At 44.3% G+C, this 20,775-nt stretch overlaps 1 protein-coding gene and 1 non-coding gene across 2 annotated transcripts; one reads left to right on the top strand and one right to left on the bottom strand.

The window, feature by feature from the left end:
- Nucleotides 1–1,953: 1,953 nt before the first annotated feature.
- LOC146173176 (gastric triacylglycerol lipase-like) lies at nt 1,954–20,452 on the top strand. The gene is made up of 9 exons (XM_084585151.1): nt 1,954–2,019; nt 8,207–8,405; nt 9,188–9,302; nt 9,766–9,916; nt 13,603–13,698; nt 14,505–14,657; nt 17,224–17,295; nt 17,952–18,020; nt 20,201–20,452. The coding sequence occupies exons 1-9, from the start codon at nt 1,954–1,956 to the stop codon at nt 20,450–20,452; spliced, it is 1,173 nt and encodes a 390-aa protein (XP_084441277.1).
- Nucleotides 6,543–6,647, bottom strand: LOC146173177 (U6 spliceosomal RNA). Its single transcript, XR_014702411.1, has one exon. It is a non-coding gene; the product is annotated as a U6 spliceosomal RNA (small nuclear RNA).
- Nucleotides 20,453–20,775: the final 323 nt, after the last annotated feature.

Here is a 20,775-nt window from a genome sequence, read left to right as displayed (position 1 = left end):
GCATTAACCAGGTGCTCTCAAAGTAGAAGCATCTGTTTGCGGCCCGTCCCCCAAGACAAACTTTTACGTAGCAGAAACATTCTGACAGTGCTTTCTTATGAGCAGACAATTAGATGTTAGCTGATAGCCTCGAATGCGATTTAAGACTGTGAAGGGAGATAATGGAAATACAATTATAGGCAACACTTAGTGAAAACAATAACACTATGGAGTAAAAAAAAAAAAAAAAAAAACTCGCATTCCATCGGAAAGGAACACGCAAAGATGGTTATGGTCCGGACATATGGCGCACAAGCAGGTGACCAATGGTCAGTTCAGGGCTGCAGCTAGAGTAACAGGGTCGGTGTGAGCGTGGAGAAAATGAGAAAGTAGCATGAGGCACTAGTTAGTAAGGTGACTGAATGAGTATTGGTGATTTAAGGTGAAAAAGTGGCGAGACTTCTGCCATGAACTGGACTTAGTCGCGGGACAGCACTGATTTCGTGTTCCCATTCTAAGTGGCTTCATGTCGGAGAAAAATGTGCGGCAATTCGGTGTTATGAGATTTCAATCGTCTTTAGCATCTGAGAGAAATGCAGCTGTCCGCAACTATTTGTAAAGATAGGTTGCCGAGTCCGATGGAATAAATAGCAACTTCTTTCGCTGAGCTATCCTGCTAACGTGACTCAAGAAGCCGCTGACGACTGGCAGAGGATGAGGAAACATCGCGCAAACGCGCACGTTCCGTCTGCTGGTTTACATGGTACCTGTAATTCAAGGGAAAATTGAATTCGCTAAATTAACGGGCGAGTCTGCTATAGCAGTTGAGGGAAATATCCACAATTTTGTCGGAAAGACGCGGATGACTGCGATAATGAAGTCCTGACTTGAACACAGTATCCAGACAAAATTGGCAATCTGGTGCAAGCTGAGTACTGAACTAATGCGGAGAGTTAAGACAGCAATCTGTACAACTAATACTAATAACGAGGGTCAGGGGCTAACAAAATCGTCTACCAATTGTGCGGCGCTCTGATTGGCTAAGCTGTTTTGTGAGATCGCAACCACGCGGCCTCGCGCGGGCAATGCGAATTCTATAGCGGCTCCAATGCGCAGGTTTTCGCCGCAGGTATTTCACGTTCTCCAGTCACCAGAGATAGGGTGGTGGAGCCTACGACTAACCAATGACTGACCGTTACCTCTTATAATGCTCTTATAATAGGTGCATTTAGACCTGTAGCCTCCGCGATCAAGTGCGCCATTGCACCGGAGTTGATCGCGGTGGTTACGGTTAAACCTCCGATATTTAATAGCAGCGGCGGCTCGCAGATGGCACCAGGTGTGCAGCTCAAAATTGCAGTGAGCCAGCCCAATAGCCGCAGAGAGTTTGGACAGCCCCACTTCGGCTCAAAATTTCTCTGGATTTTTTACAGCGCCAGAGCGCTTGATATCATCGCCTCTCACTACACGTCATAAAACTACACTGACCTCGCAGATTTTGTTCTTGTTTTTTGCTATTTCCAGTCAGTTCTCACTTGTCTTCGATATCTAACGTTTGCACAGACGACGTCTGTTTGCGATAAGGCGGAAATAGCGCCCTTGGCACGGCCATTTGTCAATGTCGCGTGGACAGACCCTGTCACCTTGAAACGCGTTGATGATTTCAGGGTGAAACTAACAGCGCACTGCGTTCCAGCTGCGCACATTTCCTTCCCTTCTTTTTATTTTTCTGATGTACTGGCACTTTATATTCAGGGACATAAAGGAATGAAGCGGATGGCTGCTATTCCAGGTATTAGAGTAGGGATGGATGTGCCTGCCTCTGATGTATTGCGGATTTCACGAATATGTTTGTACGAAAACAACGCTGTTCTGCATGTGCAACCTAGCGGCCCGCAGTGCTTGGCAATGACTCTACCCGCTATGTGGTGTATGCTTTGTGTGGTAGGGTTTCTAGCGAGTTTCATAGATGCTATGAAGCTGCCGACGAAACATACCGACTTCTACACCGGCCGCGATCCAGATAGCTGCACCGACATTGTAAGTGTCCAGTCCAGGTCAACTGTTTCTCATAAAGAGGGGAAAAAAATAAAAAGCTCAGGGGAAGGTTATCACGCGTTACGTGAATTTGAGTGGCGACTTGGGTGGCACGCAAAGGTGAAAGTTTCTGCCTGGTTCGTTGTGCACGTTTGTGCGTGGCAGATAAAGGTGGTTGTATTGTTAAAAAGATAAGATTATTAAAGGTTCACGAGGTATTACTACGTATGTAGTCAGAAGACAAATTTTTCGCGTGTTGAAAGTTGTGGTCTGCAAGAAGCACAGTATCTGCCAGGCATCGTGAACTCCATTCTATCAGTAACTGTGGAGCTGATGTTGCGTCCGAACTGATTTTTCTCGCTCGCGTTGGAGATATGTGTACATTACAATACTGGGGGTCTGTAAGATCTCGCCGAAAATTGTGCTTGCGGAAGGCAGTATGCACCCATCCGTGCTCCATTCCATCCATTCAGTGCATTGCAAGGGTGTCAGCACCACATAGACCATTTATACCGGTTGCCCCAGCTACGTGTAACCAAGTTTAAAAAGAAAACGAAGTGCCTTAGCACAGTCAAGGAAACAGCGATGTTCAGAACGGTACGCTTTTGCTTGCAGCATTCTGTTTTCGTTGTAGAAAGGTAGCTTAGCAGTTAAGCCTATTCAGCTAACTTTAACAACGTTGGCGTCAGAAGATATTCTGAATGTTCTAGACCATTTTGAGAGACAGCCAGCGGATGTGTTGCCAGTGAGGAGGAGCTTTCGTACATATTTACGCCAGCCTGAAGTGGCAGGAGGCTAAGGACTCACAGTAAGAGAAATCTGAGTCATTATTGGTATTTTAATTAGCATCAACATTCGCCTAACTACGCCCTATGCAAGACAAAGACATATATCTCTCATATCTCTTCAATTAATCCTGTGCTGTCTGTGAAAATGGCTATGAGTATATCTGTACTGGAGCGCGAGCTGCGCGGGGCGAATAGAGAAGATGATATGGGATCGAGTGAGGTAATGTATTACAAAGACGGTGGTGAATGGTTTTACCGAAGCACGGACCGATAAAGTACTTAACGCAAAAGGGATCATACATGCTATGGTGTTCACAATGCTTTGGGGCTACCAGTGCGTTCTCAAATTTTACGTGCAAAGTGGTGGGCTCGAGACGCCGAAAAGCCACCACCGGACCCCTGTCCTAGAGAAAGCGCTCAAAGAGGAGTAAAAATACTGCCGGTGTAAACATTTCAGTGGAGCAGTCATGCGATGCAGCAGCCACCGGAACTAAAGCCCTGATGCGAGTTCGAGAAGGTAGATATGGCACCTCCGCAAACAGCGCATCAAGGTCGAGTCGAAAGATTCCGCGAAAATGATATACTTCTTGTATAGAGTGATATATAGGTAATGTTGGGTAATCAATTGGGATGATTGATAGTGTGATTTGTTCACTGATTAGTTAGTGAGTAGTGATTGGTGATTATCGAATGAAATCAGCATGGTGTACACAAATAATCTGGTGTGTATTTAGTTAAAATTGAACATGTGCGAGGACCTCTGGCTGATACTACTGCGTCAAAGATGTCTGACATTGTACCAGATGTGTGTCATAAATAGAGCGGGGGCTTTGTTTGAAGATGTGCCTTGTCGTGATGGTGCTCCTCGACCATCAAGGCTATGACGGATGATGATGACGTAAGGCGGATGATGAGAAGGCGGAGAACGATTGGTATGAGGAAGCTAGACGCTTGAAGCAAAGGTGGTGTGCCGAGATACGCGTTAGAAACGGAAGCGAAACACCATATGTGTGCGGAGGAAGGCGATCAGCAAACTTCCGATGATCGCCAAAGCACTTAAAGGCACGAGTGCAATATGCACATGTTCGTTGTTTTCTTCTTTTCTGCACATCTTCGAGTTGCCCATTAATTTAACGAGCAACGTGTAGTTGACCACCGGAGAGACGAATGATGACGAACTTAAAGCAATAAACGAAATATAAACAATAGCAACACAAAGTAAACAAAGAAATTTTACTAAAGAGGAGACAGATATACTTGACTTCTATAACAAACACCGGCTCAAACTGCGCACAGATCTACGAGTTGGCTCGCCAATTAGCTGACAGTCAAGCTCATAGCTCTCCTGGCACGATTCGTTCTAAATCCGGGGACTGCTTTCATCCGCTGACGGAGCCTCGCCTAGAACCGGCGGTCGCACCGCGGCGCGTTCTCAAATAGTCGTGACCGAATGCTCTAGAAGGGGAAAGGGCAGCACAGAGGGAGCGAAAACACCGCAGCACTCTCGAAACTATGCTCCTGGTCGGTCTGTTAGTCTATACGCGAACCTTCGAGAGCTTGGGGTCAGCGTCTGCCGCCTTGCCGTGAGGAGATCGGGCCATGCAGTGGGGCGCATGCGTGGGAGATCAAGCCTGTCGCACGTTCCGGAGCATTGTCACGGGTTCGAAAGTAAATGTCGCCGGACGGCTTGGCGTCCGTTGTGCCCATGTCTACGCGGCGCGTGGTGGAAATTGCGTAATTGGCTACTTATTGGTCTTTCCATTTGCGCCACTTTCTTTGGAGGGTGTGCTTAAACATTTGAAAACGGCCCACCGTGTCCTTACAGATGCGAAGTTTAAACGTCAACATCGTGTAATAATATGCAATAAGCGGGTGCGATCAAAGTGGCATCAGAGTAGCAACCAATGAGGCAATGAGATCACACACTATCGTGCCTACTATTGAAGCGAACTTTGAACGCCTTCCTAAATTTTTTTTTTACTGACATTTCAGCTTTCACTTTTCAGTTCTCACCATGCTTTGCAGTTGGGTCCCTGGATTACTTTGCAATTCAAGGTCATCAGCAAATCGAAATACATTCTTCGTTTGCTTTTATCCACATATCTTACCAATCTAGTTCTCCGAATACCTCCAACAAAATTGCTGGCAGTTTAGCATTGGTTAAACTTAGTGTTTACGCGAAAGCTTCACTGCACATGGTTACACATAGCAAAACCCATGTCATCATCATCATCAGCCTGATTATACCCACTGCAGGGCGAAGGCCTCTCCCATATTTCTCCACTTAACCCGGTTTTGTGCTAGCTGCATCCACTTGACCCCTGCGAACGTCTTAATCTCATCCGCCCACCTAACTTTCTGCCGCCCCCTGCTACGCTTTCCTTCCCTTGGAATCCAGTTTGTTACCCTCAGCGACCATCGGCTATCCTCTCTTCGCACTACATGTCCTGCCCATGTCCACTTCTTCCTCTTAATTTCTACTAGAATGTCGGTAACTTTAGTTATTTCTCTGACCCACTCTGCACGCTTTCTATCTCTTAATGTTACCCCTACCATTTTTCGTTCCATAGCCCTCTGGGTTGTCCTCAACTTAAATAGAACCCTCTTGTTTAGCCTCCACGTTTCAGCCCCAGAGGTGAGTACAGACCATGTAACCATGTAACATGTTACATATGGTTACAAGGGTACACCCGTTGGTTGCATCCAAAGTTCATTGTTTAGCCGTTTGGGTCGAAGAACACTGGGGTTCCGGCCACCATCTTGGCCCACCGGATTGCATATTCACGTGTTCGGCCGGCTTTGTGCCATGCCACGACCATGGGATACGCGGATGTAGTTAAGCTTTGTCTTAACTGCTGGCCTACCGAGTAAGTGTGCTCGCTCATCGCATCGTCAATCATTTCGGGTCTGACCAACGAATGCACGCGCCGCTGTTATATCGCCCACCGTTGCACAGGATGGCGTGCACAGTGGCGAGATGTATAGTTGAGTGATGACATCAAGCGCTGCTGCGATGTAGAGTTGCGAGGCGTGTGGCAGCGAACGCGCGCGCCGGTTAAACACCTGCGGTCTTGCGCATGCGCAGTGTGACCTTATGCTACGCACGGCGACTTGGGTTTATACTTGGCCTAGTGAAGTTTTCACCTCAAAAACATTTAAACTGGTGTTGGACAGATCGCATCTCCTTGCTTGGTTCCCTTCCTTTTCAGTACATTACCATTTTTTGATGTAGGGCAAAGGTAATGGTGCACTTATATTAACAATTTTAGTGACATTTACACGCACACCCTGTCTGCGCTTAAGCTCGTCAGCGGCAACAAAAATTGGAGTTCGAAAATCTTGCATGGCAACGTTAAAATTGAAATAGAAAACATTGCGCAGGGACTCTGCATCGTACACTAAATGGGGGTCAGTAGCTTTGTCAGATGGAATGGCCGTATGATGTTAGGGCCTCGAATCAGTATAGATGTGAACTGGAAATGAAGTTAACTAATGAGGACGAAATATATCCACAAGGTAGTGCCAAGAAGGATAGTAGAGGAACTCATAATCTCGCTGGTGAACAGACATTACTCGTAGGTCGTGACCGTTTTTGCTTACGTCGGTTCAGATAGGTAATCATAATCACACAAATATCATTGCGGAGTCGTCGGTTCAGGCGGTTAACCGTATTCACACATATATTATTGCGGAGCATGGTATTTTCAGTTTTAGGAAGAATGTAGCCCAAACGATACGGACTGACAGGAACGCTTCACGATTTTGCGTGTCATCCTTGCGCAGGGGCCATGCTAATCTTCTCTGTATCGTTCCAATTTTTGTACTGACAGGACTGAAACATAATACCTTTGTCCTGCCAGCCCCTGTATATTGAGCAATTTTTTCGGTAGTCATGAACCACCACGTCCGAATATCTACACTTCCCACAGTTGTTCATCAGAAAGTAAACGCTTCCAATAGGCCGTCCCACTCAATGTGCTTGTAGAAGCCCATAAAGTGACGGAATCAGCGATGCTGCAATACATTCCCTTTGAGGGTGATGGGTTGGGCACTTATAAGCATACAGCGCACATTCACAATGAACAACTGATATATAATCAGCTTCCCTGACTGACTCGTAGACGGCTATTGCTATACAATAATGACGTGCGATCCCATGATTGAACTTTCCAGCTTCTACGCGTTTTGTGAGCCACCACACGAAAAAATGTCTTTATTGCAGGCGCATCTGGAACTCTACGCGCGATCTTCCGAACACCGGTGAATGATGATGATGATGACCAGTATGTACAGGTGAAAGAGGTGAAAGTTCGGGCACCGCGCTCACAATATATATATGCATACTACGTAGAAGCTCGAACGCATGGCATTGCATGACATTTCTGCATTTAATCAAAGATCATGATTGCACCTTCTGTAGCATATAGGTGTCGGCTTGTCAAAATAATGCAGTGACGAAGGTATCACGTGTACAACTAGCATTATCCTAAAAAGAGAGAAAGGAACTCTATTACTACGAAGCCCTAAGCGTTGAGGATATCTGTACCGTAGGTATCAAATTCTGGTTGTTTTGTCAGCTAGCTAACCATTACCGCCACAATAGGTAGATAGGTACGGATAATGAGGATTTAGCTGAAACGTGCTTGGAAAAAAGCAAATTTCATTTCTTTAGTGTAAAGGTCGCGGGAAATGGTGTGGTTGGTATATGAAAGAATGGGGGTGCGTGTGAGGAGTGCATTCATGTACATGTGGCAACGAACGCGTAAGTTTGGGTTATGAAGAAGTTACCGTGAATAGGGATGGTAAGCCGTCTTTCTAGCATTCTCACAGTTGCGAATGTTTTTTGTTTATAACTAGCACTATTCCACGTTCATGATAGCGCTCTGGGATCCAAGACGCCAGCGGTTGGATATCGAGGGCGAGGTTATTCCCCCACTTCATTTCTTGAAATCTCAGTGGGACCCAGCTTAGCATGACCGCTTGTAGAGGACGTTTTAGGGATGTCCTCTCGCAGGAAACCTCTGCGTCGTCACGTGATGAAAACATCACTTGATGAAAACGTCTGGGGCTTTTTCGTTGCTGTTCTGTAAGCTGGTGGTCATTAAGTGGGCCTCGAGGGTAGCGGTAGGAAGGGTTTACTGTAAATCCCCGCTGTGTGCATATCCCGACCTGACTATCGGCTCAGTGGTAACAGCACGATATACGGAGAAAAAGGGCAGAGAAATCAAGGCGGATATGTGAATAAACTGGAGTTGTGAGTTAATGCTCTTCCCATGTGTTTTCTCATTCAGCCACGTCATTCGTGCTGTTCCTTTAAGAATGGTAACCAATTCGCGTGTTTAGCCGTAGCTGCCCATAGAAGCCTATAGACGACGTACAAAATGCGTAATCTTTTCGTTCAGGAGGCACTTATCACAAGCAAGGGGTACCCTTTTGAGAGCCATAGCGTGGTGACAAGCGACGGCTATATCATAGAAGTGCACCGGATACCACACGGCAGGGAGCCCTGCGTTGGTTGCCACAGGCACCCAGTCTTCCTCATGAGCGGCCTGATCGCCGACTCCTCTTCCTGGGTGCTGGACTTCCCAAAGCAGTCGCTTGGTAAGTAGGGATGGGAGGCTGAGTCTCCTCGCATTGGTAATCAGGTGCGGACAACTACCGCCAAATTTAACGTGCAACACCGAGTACGCTTTTGCCACAGTGCCTCACTTTATCTGCAAGGTGCAATAATTTATGGAGGGCAATAAGTTTATTCGCCTGATTTGAAGGCGTAATCATTGGCCACTTTTATTGCAGTGAAATTAACAAGAATCCACTATTAATTCACCACAAAACACTATAAGCTACTCACTCCCAATCTTATTGAACCTTCATCTACTACAATTTACCGTAACCAAGCCTAATCTTTAGCAATCCACAGTCACCCTCTATTGCAACTTAATGCTTTGTAATGCACTCTCGATCTACGGCAGTGAGCTAAAGCCCACGTTTATTTCTCAATTATGAACTTATTTTGACGTAATTATCTCTAAAGCCAATGTGATTCTCCAGAAAAAAAAAAAAAAAAACGCCTAGTCTACCGCAATGCATCTTTTTTCCGCGCAATCAAACTACTGATTTTTATTCCATTGAAATACACCGTTAATTCTTCGGGGTCCTCTTCAATACAATTCAAATACTTAAATCCCCCTCAGTAATTTTATTTGAGTGTAATTCAGCCTTAATTCACTAAATTAATGCCAAGTCAAAATAGTAATCTCCCGAAACACACCGGAATTCACACTAATACAACTTAATTTCAGCGAGCTTAGGGACCATCGGCCAGTTCATTTATTGCACTTTTGAATGCAAAATAAAATTAGCGCAGTAGTTGAACATCCCAGGTTTCTTCTTGGCTGATCACCAATACGATGTCTGGATGGGGAACGTCCGGGGAAGCACTTACGGCATACAGCACCAGATCCTATCGAAGCGATCGTCGGCCTTCTGGAACTTCTCGTGAGTGCTCCGCCCCATCCGTTCCTCGAATTTGATTTTGCGCTGACAACTAAACTAAATTATTTATAAGGTAAAGCAACAGACCGCATAATTTCATGATGAGACTGGAATGCACTGACTAAAAAAGGAAAATGGAACACGTTTCGGCTCCCGCACTGGAGCCTTGTTAACAATCCCCCGGGAGCCTTGCTAATCCGGGGGGATTGTGAACAAGACTCCCGCGCTGGAGCCGAAACGTCTTCCACCTTCGTGACCAGATGGGATTCCGACAGACCCTTGACTTCAAGCAGATTCTCATTTAAATTCGCGCTAACGAATAATCTAATCTATTTATAAGATAATAAAGAAACAAAACCGCAAAAAACTTTCTCTAGTCGATATTTTTGACAGCGTGTCTTTGTACTTTATTCACAACGGCGATGCTTTGGGCAGAAACAAGTGGCGTATGCGTACACATTCACAGATTCCATGAGCACGCCTTGCTGGATTTGCCAGCGCAGATTGACTACGTGCTGCACGCCACGGAGACGACGGCTATACACTACATCGGCGTGTCGCAGGGAACACTCATCCTATTCACGCTCCTATCCGAGAGACCCGAGTACAATCAAAAGGTGATTGGTAGTCCTTGATGCTGATGTCTTTTTGCCGAGCCAATATTAGCGTAGGCGTTCAACTTGACGCCATGTCTGTGTGATTGGAGACTGCAAGAGGAGAGCTCGCGGTGTGTTGTTTACCTTTAAAAGAGAGTTTTAGTTTACGGTGATCCACGATTCGCTACTGCGATCTGCCACCGCGCATTCTACTGCGCATGCCCAGACCCCCTTGACGTCGATAGATGGCGCCACGTACTGGACGTCGGCTCGGCTCATAGATCTGCCGCGTCGAGACCAATCAACTTGTGCGCTCCGCCCACACGCGATAGAGGGTCATGGTGGCGGATCGCGGATGACGGCAAGCTAAATCTTTCTAATATAGAGTCGAGTTCCGTGTATTGCAATCCCAAATTACCAAAACCTGCAATACCTATAGCTGTTGCAGTAACAATAAATCTAGCGAGACGAAACAGTACATACCATAGGCTGCATGATAGGAGGGACACAGAGGACAAACCGATCCCTTCTTTCTAATGAGTTTTGATGACCACCACGGCCAAGCCAGATGAGTTCCTGATATCCCAACTTCGAAACCCTTCCCGATGAGCTCATTAGCTTAGTAAACTAAATTTTATTTCTACAGATTGGTGCGTAAATACCTACAAACATAATAGAAAAAGAGCCAGGCTACTTTATATTTGCTACTGAGTAAGCTGGCATTCGATTCGATTGAGATTCCCATTCTTCGCAAGTCATTGAACGGCTCTCCGAATAAATACCTCAGTGATAAAACCCACCTCCCATATCGCCATTTGAAAAGCAAAGCCTTAGGAAATGCTTCTTGGTCACTGCTAATAATGGCTCCTCAGAGTACCGTTTCGTAGATCAACTCGTTCTTCATTTATTTTCCTAATAAATATGGATCAGATGAAAAGTTTGTAGCGTCAGAGGTGAGCTGAGTACTTGTGTGAGCACCAGCGCGAACCGTGCTCCCTAATCCTTCTAATCTTCCCCATTCATGTCTTTCCGGATATCACACTTCGCTCTATGCATCTAAAGCACTCAAGGGGAGTTAAACAGTGTCGCACCAATGGAAAAGTTTTTACGAACAAAGTGAATGGCTTCACCTTTCTCATTAAGCTCATTACCTTAATAAACTAAATTTTATTTCTACAGAGTGGTGCGTAAATACCTACAAACATAATAGAAAAAGAGCCAGGCTACTTTATATTTGCTACTGAGTAAGCTGGCATTCGATTCGATTGACATTCCCATTCTTCGCAAGTCATTGAACGGCTCTCCGAATAAATACCTCAGTGATAAAACCCACCTCCCATATCGCCATTTGAAAAGCAAAGCATTAGGAAATGCTTCTTGGTCACTGCTAATAATGGCTCCTCAGAGTACCGTTTCGTAGATCAACTCGTTCTTCATTTATTTTCCTAAATATGGATCAGATGAAAAGTTTGTAGCGTCAGAGGTGAGCTGAGTACTTGTGTGAGCACCAGCGCGAACCGTGCTCCCTAATCCTTCTAATCTTCCCCATTCATGTCTTTCCGGATATCACACTTCGCTCTATGCATCTAAAGCACTCAAGGGGAGTTAAACAGTGTCGCACCAATGGAAAAGTTTTTACGAACAAAGTGAATGGCTTCACCTTTCGCAGAAAGATTACCCCTTGTCGTGAGGCGCGTGATGCAATGATTGAGTTCGCTTAGTTGGACGATGACGACAGAGGGTTCATCGTAGTGGCACAGCAGCTTTTGATACAAACCTCACCTTTTTTTAGGCCGCGACAACAAGTCAAATCTCCAAGGAGTTAGAGTTAGTGACATGGCGGCGGTGAGCTTTCTAGCGATTCTGAAAAACAACAATGTGAATGCAATCACGGCGGCGGGCTTCTTCGGCAATGCAGAGTGTGTGGCTATACCGAGAGGTCTTCAACAGAAACGACTGGAAACAGCAGGATGGCGTCCCTGGTATTGCGTGAGGGCGCGCTTAGAACTAGATGAACAGGGTGGAGCTAGTAATCTCATGAAGGACAGTATTGAAAGCATAGGCGATATATGGTATGACAATTGTTTCTTGTAATTTGCATCAGACTACATAGACATCATGCTCGTGATAGTACGGTTCTTGCGTTGAATTAGACTGTTCGTTTCTGGATGAATGGATGGATAAAACTCTTTGTTAAGTGCCAAAATGCTATTTTAGAGCTGTGATGGGTGGACCTCCTAGTCCGACAGTCCATTGGAATTCCGCAGCTCTTTGGTGGACTGCTTTAGCGTCGAAAAGTGACTGAGGTTATGGTGGATACCATAGTTGAGAGCTCAAAAAATTTCGCCCCACCTAGTGATTGTAGGTGTGCACTCACATAACGCGGTGCATCGGCGCCCTACTTCTCGCTCACATCAAACTCGGTCGCGGCGTGCGGGATTAGATCCGTGTCAATATATTCAGTCGTCGAGGACCCAGCAACAAGCCAAAGTGTCGGGGCATATTATATGAAGGAATTAACTTTCAAGGCTGCACCTTTATGGTCAACATCCTGAAGGGAAGAAACAAAAATATTGTTATTTTACACTATGCTGGAAAATGTAAGCAAAATCAGAAGGATACAAGAATAAGAATTACGAGAATAACAATTAAAAAACAAAATAAAATGAAAATTAGTACCAGAACAATTTCAGCGACAAGCGTATCGCCAAACAGCAAGTTATCATTTGGTGTAGCAAGAGTGGTACCGAAGATCAACTTAAAGTCATGAAGGAGCTCGAAGGTTTATATCAGGAAAAAAGCCTCCAGTAATCTTGTACGGAACACGTTTGCGACTGGAAGTAGTCTACTATTAAATCTTTCTTCTTTACGTAATCCAAAACCGAATCATCATATCAAATTATGAGCTCCAGAACTTTGATTACCGTGGCTTGCTTCATGAATAAAATATCAAAAACACATTTAGATAACTGTTCACTATAGTGATACAAGCGCCTCTTAGCACAAGTTATAGTTGCAACTGGTGCTTTTGCTTTCAAGTTGTAACCTATATAGAGCAAGTGTGATCATTATGCAGCATATACGTTGTCATATTCCTCGGCTCATTTTACAGAAAAAGAGAGGCAAGAATGTTTTAGATACCTGCTGCAAGCCACACAGTCTCAGTCACCATTTTATAACGCAGCCTGCTAACAGTAGGCGGCTACGCCAAACAGTATGAGTGGAAATAGATGAATACTAAGAAGCTATTGGTACCGAATTTTTTATGGAGGCTCCATTCTGTAATGAACAGGTGCCCTGCAAATGGTACATTTTAAAATCTCTATACTCAGCACAACTAAAGGTAAACGTGATTACTTTGTACAATATTCTTTAACTACAAGCTGTAATAAGCTCTCGAGGTGTTAAGAGACGTGTGTACACTGTACACAGTGTTCCTGTCATCGCAGCTTCGCATTTGATGCAATATATTTAGTATCCGAAGAAAACATACGCTTCAGTAGCGGCAAGGGTTAAACGTTTTATTGAGTATTGCGATTATTCTGAAAATTTCAGAGACATAATACTGGAAGTACAAAAATAAGAAGCTGATCATAAAATATAGAGAGTGTGCAGGAATTAAATGCATTAAAATGGTAGCAAACACGTGATGAACGCATGAAAAGTCGTCCACTAGTCATTCCTGATGGCGTTGTTTTTACGCGCAGGTGAAAGTGTTCGTTGGGCTGGCTCCTTTCAACAAGCTTTCACACATGGACGTCGCGGTGCTCAGTACTTTTGCCCCTGCTGCCAAAACGTTCCTGGTCGGTCACTGATCACTTGGAGTGTTGGAAAATGAAACCACGTTTCGTGGTAGCCAGTTTGTAGAAGGGCCGCGCTCAATGAAGTCTCAGACTGCGGTAATCATGAACAACCTTGGGTCCTGTTTGCGGAAATTGGGACGAGTATTAGAGAGTTTTAGCTTACCGTGATCCGTGATCCGCTACCGTGATCCGCCACCGCGCGTTCCATTGCGCATGCCCAGATCACTTTCATGCCGATAGATGGCGCCACATACTAGATGCCGGCACATTTACCTAGCGCATCGGAACCAATCAGCTTGTACGCCCCGCCCACGAGTGGTAGAGTGCCACGGTGGCGGAACGCGGATCACGGTATGCTAAATCTCTCTATTGTCTAACAACCGTGTAGATATTTCGTAGTGTTTCATGTCGGGGCTCATTGTTCTGCTAAAACAAAATAATTTTGTGTAAACTAAACAGTTGCTTGTAGTTTTAAATGCAAATGGTCTAATCATTGATAGCATTTTTCATAAACACCGAACAGACATATCACGCCAAAATTGACAAAGATAGCTGAGTGAAGCATGCTGCTGTGCTTGCGACGTGTATTTGGCTCCTTACTATCGTATCATATTGCGACATCTGCATGCAGTTTGGTTCCGCTGATGAGCCTTATGATTGTTATTCACAATAATTTTCGTTCTGCATATTGTCTACCTAACGACACTAATATCTAGATGAGTGTCTCTTAACACTCTATAGCACTCCTCAGAAGGCTTTGCTACCGAAATCTTGGCGTATCTAAAGGATGTTATCTGTCTTTGCAGAGCTCCTCATACGATCACGTGCCGTTGGGGCTGATGACCCGAGGGTCCTTCCTGTCGTCATTCCTGAAGACCTTTTGCGGTCTTCCCACTAGGTCCATATGCAGTAGGGTTGGTGATACCTTTATGAATTTGGGATCGAAGTACGTCAACCAGGTGAGATGCAGTTTCAGCATTACGTCCTTGTTTGAAGGTAGTTTCAAATTATTGATGATCTTAAATTATCTTTCCGTTAATGAAGCAGTAAGTTTCCTAAAAGAAGCTAATCTTCGCTAAGGAGGGCGATCGCCTTGTCGTCACTGACGATTTGTACGTCCATTTTACTCCATAAATTTAACAACCGAATTCGATACGGTGTGTCAAGAATTTCAGACCTGATTAAACTCACTTCTTCAACGCTCAGACTTAGTTGTGTTCTCTTGTGGTGGTTGTGTCTATGTGCAACCGAATTGCCTGACAACTTACTGACCTAAATTGAATTGCTCCTTCCTCAAGTTCGGAGTAAAAACAAAACTACTTTAATTAATTACAAGAAGGAACTCGTATATTTGCGAATTTTTTCAGCTATCGATACTGTTGTGTATCCAGTGTGTGTAAAACAGCAGCACCTCACAGTACATTGTAGAGTGGATACTGATCACTCTTTATGAATGCAGAAGGCATGTCCAGGTCTCAGTGTAAGGCACAAGAAATAGTTTCACCTTTCTACTTATTTGGTGACACACAACTTGATATTCAGAACAAAGGCAAGCTCGGAATAGATTATCAAAACTTCAAATAACTATATGAACGCGAACAGAGTTGTTTACCTTCCTAATGTGCATGCTTGTTCTGAAATGTGCGCACTTCATTGCCTTCTAACTTTTGCGTGGTGCTGTGTTTTCTGTTTCCATTTGTTTGGAATATGTTCACATGTAGTTTTATAAGCTGCGATAAGTTTAAAGCCAGTTTAAACAAGCACGTGTCATGTTATGATATTTTGGCATTTGTTACAGCAGTGAGTATGACCTTTTCGTACTTCTCAGTTTTCAGAAATTATTCATGCGATTGAAACTCTTGTCCCCAGCACTCTTGGGAACACAACTTTTCAGCGTACTTGCTAGAAAAGCCCCTCTGGCAACTTGAAAGCAAAACCGACTGATAGGCCGTGTCTTTAGACAGACAGAGGCAGTGCATAAGTATATGTTCTTCGTAATGCTGTCGGGTCTTTTAGGAGGTAATTGGAAGAACAAAATCAAAACACTGCTTAATACACAAATGCAGAAAAACTATATTTATAGAAAAATATGAAACAGTAAGTGATCTGTTTCGTTTTAATCTGTAATGCTTATCACTCGTGAAATTACTATAATCTAGGCATTTTTCCCTGATATGTAATTGCTTATTGTAGAAGAAAAACAACTAAATGCCTCAGGTCAAGTTCGAGCCAAATACTTCCACATGTCGGTTTTGACGTACTAGTAACTGAACATTAGCACTCGCTTCCAACATTCTTTAAGGGGCGTGTATGTTTCACGTAACTAAGGAAGAGTGTTCACATGTGTCAAAAGAGACAGCAAAAAAAATGTCTCGGGGTGTGCGATAGAATTAATGCAGAGTCAGAGGGGCGGGGAAGTACTTTTCTCTGAACCCACTTAAGCTATCTGGCAGAAAGAAATACTTTCTGATGTTTAGTTTCGAGACAAGGCGGTTATGCCTGCGTTATCACGTCAGCCCCCTTCAGCTATGGAGCTAATAGAGAGATTTAGCTTACCGTGATCCGCGATCCGCCATGGTGACCCTCTACCGTGCGTGGGCGGGGTGAACAAGCTCATTGGTCCCGACGCGGCAGGTCCATGTGCGGACATCCAGTATGTGGCGCCATCTATCCGCGTCGAGGGGGTTTGGGCATGCGCAGTGGAACGCGCGGTGGCGGTTCACGGTAGCGGATCGCGGATCACGGTAAGCTAAAACTCTCTAATAACTACCGCACCGTAACCGAAGGCAAGGCTCCATGAAAATGTGATTGGCATAATCACTGGAGATGCTTGCATACTTTCCCTTTAAACAGATTTGTGCAGGGTACAGAGCTCTCAGAAATTCTATTTGGCATAGCTAACGTCACGTATTCAGTTCGCCACGCAGATTCAGCTACTCCCGCTTGCAAGAATTGCCGAGGCGGCAGCCTGGCAAGCTACTCAAACTTGCATGACGAGCAAGGAAGCGAAGCTGTTAGCAACAGAATGAAAGCGATCGGATGGGCAAGCTCATCCTGCATTCATCTATTAGTCATTCCTGCGGGTTGTTCACCTCCAGCTTTCCGTACGAACAATATCGGAATGTGCTTCTGGCATGAAAGCCTAACGGGAGAAAGTGACGAGTGCGATAACAAATTTTCACCAGAGGAGGAAAGCAAGCGCCCCAAAATGCTGTCTGCTCACTAATCTTGTCCTTGTTGCAATTATCTCCTACTCATTAGAGTACGCTAATCTGCGTTATGCGTACAACTTCAGTGCACGGATGTTGAAAGTGGAACAAAATAATTAACGATTAGTCAATGTTATAGATACCTGTCTTCTTCGCCATGTTCAATATTGTTTTAAACCGAAATCCGAGCGGCTGCAGCCGATAATACGAATCTGCTTATGGAGCCTAATCCATGGCAGTGATCAATATGCGCTGGTACAAGTCCATTGCGAATCTACTTCTCATGTGTTACTTCGGCCTCTTGACCACCTCCCAGTCCAGATTGCCTGTCTACTTATGTCACATTCCAGCTGGAACTTCGATAAAGAACATCATGCATTTTGCGCAGGTAAGCCTGATAAGGAACACGCAGCTTGCAACTAACAAACTAATCAATTTTCGGTGTCTGTAAACTTTTAAGCAGTATCATCATAATGCTCGTTCAACCAGGAAACAGCCAACTGAAGCATTTAAATGCATCTTTTGCGCAGATACACCAAGAGATAATTATGTGGCCAGGATAAGTGTCACGCGTGCAAGGCGATATCTCTTCAACATAAGCCTAACTATTGTCTTTGGACCACATGTGGCTAATTGTATTCGAGAACCACTGTATAATAGTGCAGTGGATAATACTGAAGCAGAATGAATGACCCGTATTTAGTGAAAACATTATTATAAGAGATTTAATGTGATAAGGATGCTGACTCACGGCAGTGGCCACTGAATACCCGTGGCCGCATTTTGAACTTGAACTTGGCTCTGCTCCGACCATATATCATCACTACAGGATCAAATGAATGTTTATACGGTCATTTTACAATCTCGCTTGATTTACCATGCTCAAAAATAGAAGGCGAAGGGTGCATTTTAAGAACATTTTACACGTTTAATCCCAGTCGATATGCGTCTACAACCGCTGTTGCTACGCGGCACACACGAAGAGCAATAAAATACAGGCTGTATTACGGAGACAAAATCTAAGTGTTGTTTTTTGTTTGGCAGCTAGTCACGTCAAAGAAGGCACAAAAGTTCGACTACGGACCCAAAAAGAACATGGCGATATATGGCCAGGTAAGGAAGCACTTTGCAGTCAGCATGACGACGAGCAGGTCATTCGTGCTCGCTTTCCTTAAGTTTTCTCTAGAATCTCTGCGTCCTCCTTCTATTTCGACCTTGCCGCCACTGCGTACGGCCTCGGGAATGAATACATTTCTCAACATTTCTCGGCCGTGCATATTTCTAAACACTGCGTCTTCGCTCCTGAAACGAGCATTTGTAAGCGCAATCGGTTGCACTGTTTTGCAAGGGCGGCTGGCACTGTCTGCATATGATTCCTTTTCCATGAAGCGCAACAAATTTTTCTAAATGAAACTTAATAATAGTTGCAGTGATCTGAGAGAAGCGATAATTTACAAAAGGTGGGTTCTTTGAGAACAGTGCTCATGGAAGCAGTAAATTTCAAAACCCAGTTCGCTTTATCGAGGCTAAAGAATAAAGTAGTAAACTTACGCTTCAATGCACTAAGTCTGAAACACATTTCTTCCGGCCTGTTGACAGATCTTTTAAGTTGCGGGATAGCCTACTACTAATTTTGGGCAGAAAACAGTAGCTCTTATTACTCCCTATTTTCAAAAGAGGCGCTGAAGAGCTTGAACGCTGACGTCACCAGCAAACCCTTTGCGATCACGAAGTAATGAGTTAGCTCGTGCAAACGTGCTTGTATAATCCTTTTTTTTTTGTCGGTGGACTCTAGCTTGCATGCTGAAGACAATGCTTTTATAACCACTAAAGTTAATTGTGATCAATTTCGCGGCTTCCAGCGCAAGAAGATGGCTTCTTTTGTAGGCCTCCGACAAGCCCTTTCCTGTGCAGGTCGCTGCCACTTTACCTGCATATTTTCTAATCTCATCTGCCAACCTAAATCCCTGCTGCTGACAGCTAGCTGTACGCTTGCTTTAACCTGTAATCTGTGCTTCTACCACAAAGAAAAACACTGCTTATTAGCAGTTTTATGATGCAAGAAAATGTTTGAAAAACAATCAAAAACTAACCAGAAACGTTAAGCCTTAGTTATACGCCATATGCATGTTAGTTCTTGACGGCGATGTTACAGGTAAGGAAAAGAGTCATCGGCGCATACTGTTCTCTTCTAAGTGGGATGACACCTGCTGTAACCAAAGAAAAAAAATACTGTCTTCTTGATGTACAACTTTCTTTAAGTTTGAGCCAGCTGATGTACAACTTTCTTTAAGTTTGAGCCAGCGATTTTTGCTTCTAGAACAAGTAGAGTGGCTCCATCAAGTTCATTGAAATTTTATCCTTTCTAGAGAGGAGGATAGATTATCTTTCAGGTGGACAAAATATAACAGCGCGAATGCATTATGAGCCGCGCTTTGTGGCTCGAGAGCAAATGTCATGGGCTCTGAACTTCTTAAAGAGGCTGTACATATCACCGGAGATAACTGCCAGCCGTCGCATTCGATGCCCCCAGTTGTTTTATGTGCATGGAGTAAGGAAATATAATAAGTTGTGAGGGGTTTTGCCAACAATTGGCAGCACCTCTACGCTGTGTATTGCACGAGTGGGGTGGGGCATCATAGCGTGTAGTGGGCTTGTAATAATTGCTCATAGGGCATTCGAAAAGAACTAGAGCTGTTCATGCATCAACCTTGCGATGTGGTTGATGGTTCCTTAAATCTATTTGAAGTAGCTTTAAAACTGTGCTGGATTCATCAGTGAATGCTCTGTTATCTCTTATCTCAATACTTGTCAGTTATTATTTGGAACTAGGTTCACTATTTCCTTCGCAGCAATTCAGTGCTGATATATGCAATATGCCGAGCTCTGGCCTAGGTAGGAGACTTTAGCAAACAGTATGGCCTACGGATAGCCAGATTAATCTTATGAGAAGAAAAGGAGATTGGGTTTTGAAAATTTGCGGTGATAAGATAGCCCCAGCTTGAATACTACGGGATTGTTTGGATGTTAGCGAAAGAGAGGAAGTTCTACAAAGGTGAAAAAAAAAAATGCACGCATAAATATAGTGAACGGACCGGACGTTTCACACACTCCCTCTATTATAGCCGGTGCGCGTCTTTAGATAGCGCTGGGGAAACTTTACCTGTAACAATAAAGCACTAATCGAGTCACTGGTGTGAATTATCGAAAGATCTCTACCTGTCTCGACCTGATGTCAACAGTGACAGCGATTACCTCAAATCATGTTTTGTTTACTTTATCGTTTTGCGCAGAAGGAGCCGGGCTTGTACAACATAGATAACGTGAAGACTGATGTGGGAATCTTCTGGAGCCGCGGGGACCAATTCGTGCCACCGGACAATGTGCGAGAACTGCTAGAAGATCTGGGGCCCCGCGTAAAGATCAACCACTTCATCGATGACCCGGACTATACGCACTTCAATTTTAACGTGGCCATGAACAACCCCGAAGTGTTGTACCCCGTGCTACTTTCTTTTCTGGACAAATATGGAAGTGGTTCTTAGTCACAAAGTTTTAGTCTTTTTCTACGAGTCTTCTTCAGCTCTGTTAAGAAATTCTCTGTGCCAGGTGGACATTAACTTATAGAAAGTGACACACGCCGTGTACAGCGGCATTAAAAATGTATGCCGAAATTCTTAAGGTGAAACATCTAACTGGCTTAAGGGAACTGCAGTACTGTGTAAAAAGAAAGGTATACGCATACAGTACAGCAAGCACTGCATATTGACACTGACCGCCGAAAAAAATATGACTCGTAATATATAATCATTACAGAATTTGCAACTGCAGATATGTATGCAATGTATGACTGTGTAATTGTTTTTTT

The sequence above is a fragment of the Amblyomma maculatum genome, chromosome 11 (assembly GCF_055883805.1).
Source record: "Amblyomma maculatum isolate TAMU_Amacu chromosome 11, ASM5588380v1, whole genome shotgun sequence".
NCBI lineage: Eukaryota > Metazoa > Arthropoda > Arachnida > Ixodida > Ixodidae > Amblyomma > Amblyomma maculatum.
The sequence above is the reverse complement of the archived record's forward strand: the minus strand, read 5'-3'. Positions and strand labels throughout refer to the sequence as shown.

Bases quoted from the DNA above. Each gene is read 5' to 3' on its own strand.
- LOC146173176 (XM_084585151.1), top strand. From the start codon at position 1,954: ATGAAGCTGCCGACGAAACATACCGACTTCTACACCGGCCGCGATCCA. The intron at 9,303-9,765 runs GTGAGTGCTCCG...ACACATTCACAG, and splicing joins TCGGCCTTCTGGAACTTCTC to ATTCCATGAGCACGCCTTGC. The intron at 13,699-14,504 runs GTCGGTCACTGA...CTGTCTTTGCAG, and splicing joins CTGCTGCCAAAACGTTCCTG to AGCTCCTCATACGATCACGT.